The sequence below is a fragment of the Gambusia affinis genome, linkage group LG22 (assembly GCF_019740435.1).
Source record: "Gambusia affinis linkage group LG22, SWU_Gaff_1.0, whole genome shotgun sequence".
Taxonomy (NCBI): domain Eukaryota; kingdom Metazoa; phylum Chordata; class Actinopteri; order Cyprinodontiformes; family Poeciliidae; genus Gambusia; species Gambusia affinis.
This window is the reverse complement of record NC_057889.1, coordinates 510926-522683: the sequence shown is the minus strand read 5'-3', so window position 1 is coordinate 522683 and position 11758 is coordinate 510926. Positions and strand designations below refer to the sequence as shown.

Here is an 11758-nt window from a genome sequence, read left to right as displayed (position 1 = left end):
TAAATACTGTACATCCAAACTATATTTCTGAGTTATTATCGCGGCGTAATAAGTCATCTGACAGTTTTGATTGTGTCTCTGTTGTGTTGGTTGCCTGAATGTTTAAAGAGCTGCTTTTATGTTCAGTTCCATCTCAACCTTAACAGACATAAATATGCAGTGAATGAATCGATTTTCAATCAGTTTTTTGCACCAAAGACTTAATAATAATAAACACGTTTTATTATTAAAAACACGACAAACTAATTATGGTAAAGGACCATATTGGGTTAACTCGGGGAATCTCATCTGTCCGTGTATCAATTAGCTCCAAACCACTTCTTTGTTTTGTCACATTTATCGATTTAGTCCATTTTGATTATTATGCTCCAGACTTTACAAGGACTGACCAACCCGCTCACCGTTTCCTCATACACACAAACCAGCAGGCCAGTAACCTTCCCATTCATACTTGATGACGTCACTCCCACATCGGCACACCCACCACCTAAGTGTCAAAGTCGCGTGCTCCTATCATATCAATAATTACTTATTTCATTCATATGGCTCTTACAGAGCCTAAGTGAAAACATGTTTATTATTATTAAGTCTTTGGTGCAAAAAACTGATTGAAAATTGATTCATTCACCGCATATTTATGTCTGTTAAGGTTGAGATGGAACTGAACATAAAAGCAGCTCTTTAAACCATTTAGCTAACCAACACAACAGCGACACAATCAAAACTGTCAGATGACTTATTACGCCTCGATAATAACTCAGAAATATAGTTTGGATGTACAGTATTTATATTTCTTTACGGAAGGTTTCTGTTTATATAACAGGTTTGTGGTGCCTTTGCATTCTAAAGAAAGATATAACACTTCAGATATTTCACAACAAGATATTAACATTCATGGAAAAACCTTACATAACCTTATATTAAATCAGAAAGTACGGCGGCCACCGTAAGAAAGACTTACAGTATTCAATTATGCCGCATAACTGATCAGTACAGTTTTGCGAGGGAACGCAAAAGGAAAAAAATCCCCATGTCCCCTAGGGGGCTCCGTAATGTTCCTCGGTGTGGTTTTGTTTTTATTTGTGATTCTGCGCTGATTGTTGTCATGTTATTAATTATTGTTCATAATGTCTTTCCATATTCTGGTGTTGATCTTTCCACAGCGGTTCATTCTTTTGTGTTGAATAATTAAAATGTATTTTTAAATAAATCTGCCCAAAGATATGCCTTTTTGAAACAGCGAGAGAAAATAGTTTGAAAACATTGAAAATAGCTGAAGTTAGATCCAGTTTCAGCGGAGAGAGCAGATTTCAAAGTAAAGCTCATTAAGGAGGAGGAGGAAGAGGAGGAGGAGGAAGGTTGCTGATATCCAGCTGTCTGGAAAAGCCTCGGTCAGTTGGCCGGTTAAATTTAGAGCAGAGTCACCGCTGATGACCTCAACCAGCCGCCGTGAGTCCGGCCGGACGTCCTGAGGTCCAGAAAGTACCGGGCTGGACCCGCGGAGCAGTTCCACCTGTCTGAGACGGGCCCGCAGTCCGGACTGAACACAGCAGGCGGCCGGCGGTTCCGAAGGTTCGGATCGATCAGAGAGCAGAACAGGTGAGTGGTTCTGGTGGATCTGGAGCGGCTGAAGGTATTTATTATTATTATTATTATTATTATTATTATTATTATTATTATTATTATTATTATTATTATTATTATTATTATTATTATTATTATTATTATTATTATTATTATTATTATTATTATATTAGTCAGCTCTGCTTCTGTCTCCTTATTATCTGTTTGAACTAATGGTACCGGACTGGTTCTGGTTTGGGTTCTGGTTTGTTCTTTTAGCAGAACAACAGAAGTGATGAGAAGTTCTGTAAGAAAAACTAACAGAACCAATCGGATCCAAACAGCGGAACCAGAACCAGAACCCTGCTGGACCGGATAAGATCAGAGAGGTTTGGGTTTCCCAGCTGCAGCCTCCTCCCAGAGGGTTTCCACGCTGGACCCGTCCAGAACCGGCCCGCTGATAAACACCATGAGATCACCGCTCTAATTCGGCACCGTCGCCCCGCTGTTTGGGTCATAACAGCTGGTTGCCATGGCAGCAGGCTCAGTGTCTGTCACCCGGCGGGTTTCTGTGGGAGTGATGAAGAGGAAGTCCGGGTTCTTCCTCAGCTCTGGCTGAAGTCCCAGTTAAATCACGGAGCTTTATCAGCTTCCTCACATATTTAAAGGGCCAGTGTCCTTAGAAATGGACGTTTTCTGATTTTGTCTTGATTTTTTACAATTGACAAATTCTTTAGTCTCCATGGAAACCATTCAGCTGCACTAAACACCTGGGTGGGCCTAGCCCCGCCTTCGAGGCACAGCTCCTCCCCAACTCAGATCCTTCAGACTAGCCAGCAGCAATTAGCAAACAGCTGCTGAGCTCAGAGCAACGCTAGTAAAACCATTAAAGAGTTAAAGAGGAGCCATGTTGGGATGACTGCCTGGAGGCGGAGCTTCAGAGAGAGCAGCAGCTTCTTAAAGAGACAGAGACCCAATTTGAAGATGTTCAATCAGGAAGTGAAATGTCTTTTAAATCATGTTTGATATGAAATATTTTTAGAACATGATACTGGCCCTTTAAGAGGATCAAAGGTCACCATCAGAGAGCAGGATGACTGCTCTTCATCTGACCCTCCTCATCCTCGGGGAATCAGCTCCTCTTCCTCTTCTGTTGTTTCCTTTTATAACTTTCACAGACAGAACTAGTCGGCATGGCAACGGGCCTCCAGGTTTTGCCCATTGACCTCTGACCTTCTAGGTTCACCCATCGCAATGAGCTCTGGGTCACAGAATGAGAGCAGACAGATGGATGTTTCTGTCCTGTTAGCAGGTTCATCTGGTTCTGGTTCTGGTTCCGAATGATCCGGGTCCAAACATCTTCCTCCTCCTCTTCCTCAGTCCTGGAGGGAAGTGACCTCATGTTGAAGTCCTTGACTCCTCTGAACCCCAGACGGAGCGGTTCTGTTCTGTTCTGTCGGACCGGGCCTGGGAAAGTTCTGCGGGCCCCCAGGGAGTCCTGGTTCTGGCTCAGGAAGGCGAGCAGCAGCTGGATCCGTGTGAAGCGTCTCGGTTTCTTCTTCTCTGACCAACAGCTGCAGCTGAGAGACGGGCTGTTCAGGAAGGTCCGGTTCCTCTGACCCGGTTCCTCTGACCCGGTTCCTCTGACCCGGTTCCTCTGGCCCGGTTCCTCTGACCCGGTTCCTCTGACCCGGTTCCTCTGACCCGGTTCCTCTGGCCCGGTTCCTCTGACCCGGTTCTTCTGACCCGGTTCCTCTGACCCGGTTCCTCTGGCCCGGTTCCTCTGACCCGGTTCCTCTGGCCCGGTTCCTCTGACCCGGTTCCTCTGGCCCGGTTCCTCTGACCCGGTTCCTCTGACCCGGTTCCTCTGACCCGGTTCCTCTGGCCCGGTTCCTCTGACCCGGTTCCTCTGACCCGGTTCCTCTGACCCGGTTCCTCTGACCCGGTTTCTTTAAGTTACACACTCTGAAATGAACGGGAACCATCTGAGTTGTTCATATTTCAACAAGTTTATTTATGTTTTCCTCAATAAAAACAGAATAATCATCACCCCTAGATACATGTTAATCCATCTGGAAAGAGCTTAAACTGGAACCAGTTCAGACTGGGAGGACCTGGACTTCAGTCCACTGGTTTGAACTGGTCCCAGTGGAAATCTAAGAATTAAATTTTTTGCATTAAACACAAAAAATTCAATATAGGAAACAAATAAATCCTAATAGGACATATTTTGTGTTAACCGCAGTTTGTTTAATTTGATGGTGTTGGTCTCCCAGCAGCAGGAAGTTCTGGTTCCCAGTGCTAACTGGGAGCCTAACTGGTCTGGTGTTCCTCCTCATGTTGTGATATTTTTACGTTGGTGTTCCAGAGTAAAAATAGACGCTGCAGATGTCGTTCCAGCTAAAAGCAGCCAGATCCCATCCAGTCGTCTTCAGTTACCCAGAAGTATTCTCACCCGGCCGGTTCTTCTCTCCAGACGCTTCTGGACGGTTTTGGGTCTCAGCGTCTCGTCCTGCCAGAACCGTCCTGGATGAAACGGTTTGGCTCTGCAGGGTGTGAATACTTCTGGTTCTGTGAATCACCAGGTTATGTGGAGAAGTGATGAGCAGTCAGTATCTGCCTTAGAAAGTCTCCATCTGCTGAATGAAGCTGCCTGGTTCTTTCTGCTTCCCTCCAGATGAGAAATGCGATCCAGGAGCTGCAGCACCGCAGGCCCAGAGGATGGCCGCATCCAGACGCACGGCAAGGCCTTCACCGAGCAGCAACAGGTGGAGGAGGGGGAGAAAGAAGCACCAGAGGTGATGAAGAGGAGGAAGAAAATCCAAAAACAGGAGAAAGACGGCCGAAGGGCCTCGACGCAGTCAGGAGACAAAACTGCAAAATGTCCAGAGAGCGGCAGGACGAATCCTCCGGACCCGACCAGAACCGAGCTGCTGCAGCTGCTGGGGATCATGGAGGGGGAGCTGCAGGTAGCACAGCTGGGGGTAAAACTGCTGGGGGGGTTTGACTGTTTACAATATTTCAGGTAAAAAATCCACAAAGAAAATCCCAAAGCATCCTGCTGACACGCGATTGGCTGGCCCTTCTTTTCCTTGATGCTAATTGGCTGAAGCCCGGATGTTAGCTTGTGCATTAGCATCCAGATCAACATGTCTGCTGCCAGCGCTTTCAGAGGAAACAACAACAACAACAGTTCAAGAAATGCTGCCGCCATTTTGGGAAACATTTGACTCCCAGCTGGTCTGCACTTCCTGCCGCTGCAGCCGGCTTCCTGTCTGAGAGGAATTATGATGATAATTGTGATTTCAAATGGAATTTTGACTTTAATAATTTAAAATGTTTTTAGTCACAGTATTAAACACAGAGATCAATCAATCGATCGATCGATTGATTGATTGATTCTGTTTCTGTCGGACTCTTCTCGATGTTCTGGTTTCTCTTTCCTCCGGGTTCTGAACCGATCTGAGCTGTTTTCTGTCCTCAGGCCCGGGATGACGTCATCAGGCTGCTGCGGTCCGACAGAACCGGACCGGAGACCCTGGAGGCCCACTACGGCTCTGCTGCCCCCTGCAGGCCGCTGCAGGCGCTGCAGAGGGACGCGGCGCTTCTCCATGGCAACCAGCGCACAGAGGACGTGTACGAGAGGCCGATGGCTGAGGTCAGAAGGTCAAAGCGGGTCTGGCTGTCTCCTTCCAGCTGATTGGTCACTTTGACCCGGTCCGGTTCTGATTGGTTTAGATGTTTGTCCTCACATTCTGAGCTAAACCTCAACAAGCCCTCAGCATGATGCCGCCACCACCGTTTTTGGCAGTTGGTATAATTTTTTTATTGGTAGATTTTTAAAATTTATATTTAAATTATTTATTTTGTTTATTTATGTTTTATTTGTTACAAATATTTCAATTTAATTTTATTAATTTTCTATGGTTTTTCTTATGTGTTATTCTTTTCTTTTCTTTATTGATTTTTATTATTAGTACTTTTTATAAAGTCTACTTGTTATTTATTAAACATAATTAAATTATCGGTGGGGTCCAGAGCTGCAGCAGGTTCCCAAGGCTCTCTGGAGCTGCCGGTTCCAGCGTGGGAACCGGACCGGACCGGACCGGACCGGACGGTTTGTGCTGACAGGCTCTCGTCTGGCCCTGCAGCTGGACCGTCTGGAGGACAAGCAGAAGGAAACGTACCGGCGGATGCTGGAGCAGCTGCTGCTGGCGGAGAAATGCCACCGCCGCACCGTCATGGAGCTGGACGGCGAGAAGCGGAAACACGCCGACTTCATCAACAAGAGCGACGACTTCACCAACCTGCTGGAGCAGGAGAGGGAGAGGTGAGCGCAGCACCTGCTTCTGCCTGGGGCCGGCTGAGCTCAGCTGATTTATGAGCTTCTCCTGATCCGAAGAGACAAACCGGAGCCGGAGCAGAGATCCAGTTCCAAACCGGATCTGAAGCTCTGAAGCAGCTGTTGCTGCTTCACTGCGTTTAGTTTTGAAGTAATTGAAGGACTCTGTCTTGGGCCCGGTTCGGTCCGCTGACGTCTTCCTTCCTCCGCCCTCAGACTGAAGCGGCTGCTGGAGCAGGAGAAGGTCCTGCAGGCCCGGCGGGACCAGGAGCACCGCAGGAGGCTGCAGGAGCTGCAGGACGAACTGGGGAAGCTCAAGTCCTTCACTCTGCTGCTGGCGGACGAGCGGCAGCTGCACGTCGAACACATCGACCAGCAGAACCAGAAGATCCAGGACCTCAGCCAGAAGCTGCGGGACCGGGAGCAGCGGCTGGCCGCGTCCAGCGCCGCCGCCCTGCAGGACGGGCAGAAGGCGCTGCGCCTGGAGGCGGAGCTGGAGGCCCAACAGGCAAAGTTCAGGCAGGAGCACCAACACCTGCTGGACAAGATAGCCGACCAGGAGTCCCAGAACCAGCAGCTGAGGCTGAAGCTGGACGGGCTGGCGCAGAGGGCCGGGGAGCTGCAGGAGAGGAACGTCCTGCTGCAGAAATCAGAGGAGGACCTGCAGCAGCTGAGGGAGAAGATCAGCAGCGGAGAGCGCGGGAACTCCTCGCTCACCGCAGAGCTGGAGAACCTGAGGAAGAAAGTCCTAGAGATGGAGGGCAAAGACGAGGAGATCACCAAGACCGAGACGCTGAGCAGGGAGCTGAGGAACCGGCTGCAGGACCAGCAGAACCGCAACCAGGAGCTGCGGCTGCAGGTGGACGGCCTTCAGAAGAGGATGGCGGAGCTGGAGAGGCTGGAGGCGGCGTTCGGCAGGAGCCGGACCGAGAGCGCCCAGCTGCACCAAAACCTGGAGAAGGAGAGGAAGGTGGTGAAGGACCTGGGAACAGACCTGGAACGGCTTCGGACTCGGCTGAAGGAGCTGGAGTCGTCCGAGTCCAAGCTGGAGACAAACGAGTCGGCCCTCAGAGAGGAACTGCTGAAGCTGAAGTCCTTCACCGTCATCCTGGCGGACGAGAGGAAGACGATGGGGGAGCGGCTGAAGCAGGAGGAACAGAAACATGAAGACTTGAGTACGATGCTGAAGGCAGAGCAAGGGAAGGTCACAGAAGTTACCGAGAAGCTGATAGAGGAGAGCAAGAAGTTCCTCAAGTTCAAGTCAGAGACAGAAGTCCAGCTGGAAGGTCTGACTCTGGAGAGGGAGGAGCTTCAATCGACACTGAGGAACAGCAAGGAAGAGCGTGATGAGCTGAACGAGAAGCTGAAGAAGATGAGAGCAGACAGACTGGAGGAGATGGCCAACAGAGACCGAGAAGAAGACAACCGAGTCCAGAAGCTCACCACAGAGATAGAGAGGCTTAGAGGCCGGCTGGAGCAGCTGCAGGTGGTGGAGGGAGACCTGATGAGGTCAGAGGACGAATACGACCTGCTGGAGAAGAAGTTCAGACACGAGCAGGACCGAGCAAACACGCTGTCCAAGCTGGTGGACGAGATGAAGGCTCAGGTGCCCAGGAGCAAAGCAGTGGAGCGAGGTGAGGCCAAGAGTCTGGAGGCCCAGCTGAGGATTCGCTGCAAGGTGGAGGAAGCCAAGACCAGAGAGCTGCGGGTCGAAGTCCTAGCCCTCAAAGAGAAAATCCACGAACTCATGAACAAGGAGGACCAGCTCTCCCAGCTGCAGGTGGACTTCTCTGTCCTCCAGCAGAGGTTCCTGGAAGAAGAAGAGAAGAAGAGGCGCCTGAGTGTGGATGTGGAGAACCTCGCCAGGGAGCTGGAGGCATCAAAGCGCTACAGCCGAGCCCTGAGGCCCGGTGTGAACGGCAGGAGGATGGTGGACGTCCCTGTCACCTCCACGGCGGTCCAGACGGAGTCAAACGGGTCGGCCGAGGATGAGACCGCAGCCGGATTCATCCGGAAATCCGTTCAGGAGGAGAACCACCTCATGAACAACCTCAGACAACACGGCCTGAAGAGGCCCACGGTTCTGAATCGATACCCTCCGGCGTCAGCAGACCATGGATTGAAATGCTCAACGCCCTGGATGGGCAAGAAGGAGGCCGTCACTCCGACTCAGACCAGAGGTTCTTCAGCAATGTCCCCAAATCTGGGACGACCTCTTCACATCCGTGTGACACCAGACCACGGGACGAGCACGGCCACCCTGGAGATCACCAGCCCGCGGTCTGAGGACTTCTTCTCCACAACAACCATCATCCCAACGCTTGGTCTTCAGCAGCCTCGCATCACCATAGTCCCCAAACCCTCAACTGTCTGTACTGTAAGCGGAGATCCTGATCGGGCCAAGTCTCCAGTTATGGTCACCAGCATCTCCAGGACCAAGAGTCCAGAGAAGCCCAACAGCATCGCTGGGGTCCTGCAGTCGCCGGTGTCCATCATCACAGTCAGCACCACCCCGGTAGCCGAGGTGTGTGCTTCATCCGACCCTCACGAGAGCACCACCAGGCGGGCGCTGATCAAGATGACCTCTGAGAAACCACCAGAGAGGAAGTTCAACAGCAACATCGTAACAACAGAGGACAACAAGATCCACATCCACCTGGGCTCCCAGTTCCAGAGAAGCTCTGAGGGCAGCAGCAGTCCTCTGCTGACCCTCAGACCAACAGGAAGTACCTGCGACTGTCAGGAAACTGGAACGGTGCTCCGCTCTCCACGCCAGAACAAGATGACCAGCAGTATAACCATCAACCCTGTGACCTCTGCAGCGTCCAGACCCACGCAGCCTCCGGTGAGTGTCTGAAGATCTCAAGTGGCATCTGATCTTCTGACACTTGAAATGGTTCTGAATTGTTTCAGGTGACTGAGGATTCTGCAGGTATCAGATGGTGTAAGGACCAAAGCACAATGGATCTGTTTTGGCATCCCATCTGATGGAAAGTTCGGTCTGACAATGTACGCAGCAATTAGAAAACGTTAAAGTCAGTGGGTCCTCACAGACCACTAGCGATTTCCTACAACAGCATCTCCGACTGCCCAACCACCAGAGATATCAGATCTATTTTTGTTGAAAACTACGCAACAATTAGAACAAGATAAAGTCCATGAGGTCTTGTTAGCCACTCCTAGCCATGCTCTGTGACAGGATCTCCCACTGTCCAACCAAAGGAGACCTGGGTTAGGGTGACCAGACGTCCTCTTTTTCCCGGACATGTCCTACTTTTCAGACCTAAAAAAATGTCCGGGGGGAATTTAAAAATCGTCCGGGATTTTGGTCAACTGCCTCAAAACACATTACAGAGCTTACAGTGCATTGTGATTACATTGCCACTCCGTTCCACTACTCCATTCCAGGTTTCTTTGTATGGCAAATTAGTCTCGCCCTTCTCCCCAAATCCAATCACGTTGCATTATGTGTGTGAGTTTGTGTGGGAAAAGTAAAGATAGCTGAGTTGACTTGTACACCGGCCGCTAGACTAGTTAAACTTTAAGTGTGACAGGCGGTAGAACATGTGTGTTCGCCGGTTCTACGGCAAAAATGCCTAAACGAAAGTGTTTACGGAGGAATTAAAGAAAAGATTCCCGTGCTTTCGTCAAGGTCGTGATCCCTATGAGGCGGAGTGTTTGACGTGTAAGGCAGGTACTAATGTGTCTGTGGCAAATAAAGGTGCCAACAACCTGCAAGTGCAGTGAATTCAGCAAAACACGTGAAAGCAGCCAGAGGCGAAAGCTCTTCGGCTAAAGTCACAGATTTCTTTGTGACAAAGTCAGACAGAGCAGCCGTCACTGCAGCAGAAGGCAGCTCTGCTTTCCATACTGTTAAGCACTATAAGGTCAGTAACGAGACACAATATTTTTTTATTTATTTTTTTTAAAAAGTTGCCCCCCCCCCTCCAAACAACAACAAAAAAAAGTGTCCTCCTTTTCAGAAACCCAAATCTGGTCACCCTAACCTGGGGTCTATTTTTGTCGGATAGTTGATGATCCAACTGATGGACCAAGCAAGATCTTTGGTTTACTTTTGTTGAACCCTTGTAGCAGTTAGAATAAATTATAGTCATTGTGACCTTGCGAGCTGCTGCCAGCCATTCCATGTGACTCAGGTTGTCTGACCATGACAGACCTTGGGTGTGTTTTGGTTGGACGGTTATCAACTGCATCTTCGACTGTCTGACTAAGATGGACCGGTAGTCATATTTAGGTCCTGACTTTGATGGGAATATCATGAGTGAGAGAAGAACTTAGAACAGTAGAAAAGTAAGATGTGCTTCCTCTTGTGGGAGGAAGCACAAGAGTGGAATGGAGATCTTATGTGAACATTTTTGAGTTTTACTTCCAGACCGTGTGGTTTATGCTAGCAGTTTCATTGACACATGGGGGGTATCAACATGGCTGAAATGAGTGCTTTAGTGCTTCATCAGTAGCTTCCACTTATTGCTGTGCAGGTATAACTCGTTAGCGTTAGCAGAGCTAATGTCTATAATTAGTGCTTTATGGTTAGTGCAGATAGCTTTTTAGTTAGCGGTGCCCACCACTGGTCATTAGTTTAAAATGCGGAACACACTAACAAAAAAGTCTACTGCTGATAACTGCTTAAAACTTTACTTGAAAAGTCCAGAACTATCCCTTTAAGAGGCTCGGGTCTTCAGGGTTTCTCCATGCGTCTCCTGTTCATCCTGGGTTTTATGTTTTCAGCTCAGTTCAGATATGCAGTCGGCTCCAAGCGCAGCCTCACGGATCCCTGTGCAGCTCAACGGGAAGACGGTTGTGGGTGTGTCCGCCGTGACGAGGTTGGAGTCTCGGGCCGAAGGCCAGGCGATGAAGATCGAGCTGAGAAAGTCGACGGTGTGCAGCTCGGCGTCTGCAGCAGGTGGAAAGAGCTGAGAATCTGATGAGGCTCCGGCCCCCGGCCCCCAACCCCCGGCCCCCGACCCCTAACCTCCGGCCCCCGGCCCCCGACCCCCGGCCCCCGGACCCCGGCCCCCGGCCCCCGGCCTCCTCATCGGTCACTTGTTTGGTTTGCTGCTCTGAATGGACGCAGATCCCAGCCTGGTTCTGTTGGGTTCTGTTTGCACCGTCGCCATGCTGCTGTCACTGTTCCTGTTTGATGCCACGCAGGCTTCACTGCTGCTCTCGCAGGTTTGGACTTCCAGAAGCTCCGTGAAACCATTTCTGACCAGAACCAATAAACTGTTTATTTAAACTTCAGTTTCTTTCTCTTGTCTCAAACCTCATGGTGAACGACTTTAACATGTTCACCTTTCTGAATTTTAAATCAAGTGGCTTTTTAAGCCATATGTTTCGGGTAAATTGAAAGTAAATAAATGTTGCTATTTTATCTGACTCAAATCGTCCATAAAAATATCCTAAAACACACATATGTATGTTAAGTCATCACACACATTAGTGCTGCATATTTTGTATTTAATTTGCCAGTTTGTTACATTCTATTTCAGCAAATATTTCTTTAGCCAAGTACAATATTTTGAACAGATCATCACTGTTTAAGTCAGTATAATTATTTTTGATGTTTTAATTAATTAAAATTGTTCATTTTTTCATCATTTGTTAATTTTACTGCTTTATGTGTCCCATAACTGCAGCTACATAATTTTATAGTTTTGATTGACTTTAAATCATTTTTCTGAGTTTTATATTCTGTTTGTATTTTTTCTTTAATCTGTGGAGGAGACCTAGGGGTCACTGAAAAAGGAATTCTGACATTTAAGTCAGAATTTAATTGCATTTTTATTTAAAGTCCATTTTAAATATTGTTTAAATCATTAAAATTGGTTAAAA

At 48.7% G+C, this 11758-nt stretch overlaps 1 protein-coding gene across 3 annotated transcripts; it reads left to right on the top strand.

The window, feature by feature from the left end:
- The first annotated feature begins 1307 nt into the window (after positions 1–1307).
- On the top strand, positions 1308–11748 carry LOC122825563 (filamin-A-interacting protein 1). Of its 3 annotated transcripts, none has more exons than XM_044107008.1 (7): positions 1308–1599; positions 4241–4532; positions 5048–5221; positions 5715–5893; positions 6122–8750; positions 8819–8914; positions 10655–10781. In XM_044107008.1, the coding sequence occupies exons 2-6, from the start codon at positions 4248–4250 to the stop codon at positions 8891–8893; spliced, it is 3342 nt and encodes a 1113-aa protein (XP_043962943.1). In that variant the 5' UTR covers positions 1308–1599; positions 4241–4247; the 3' UTR covers positions 8894–8914; positions 10655–10781. The 3 variants fall into 3 exon arrangements, with proteins under 3 accessions (XP_043962943.1, XP_043962941.1, XP_043962942.1); XM_044107006.1 differs by lacking the exon at positions 8819–8914 and adding an exon at positions 10936–11748 and having other exon boundaries at positions 1311–1599; positions 10655–10858; XM_044107007.1 differs by lacking the exons at positions 1308–1599; positions 8819–8914 and adding exons at positions 3445–4148; positions 10952–11748 and having other exon boundaries at positions 10655–10874.
- Positions 11749–11758: the final 10 nt, after the last annotated feature.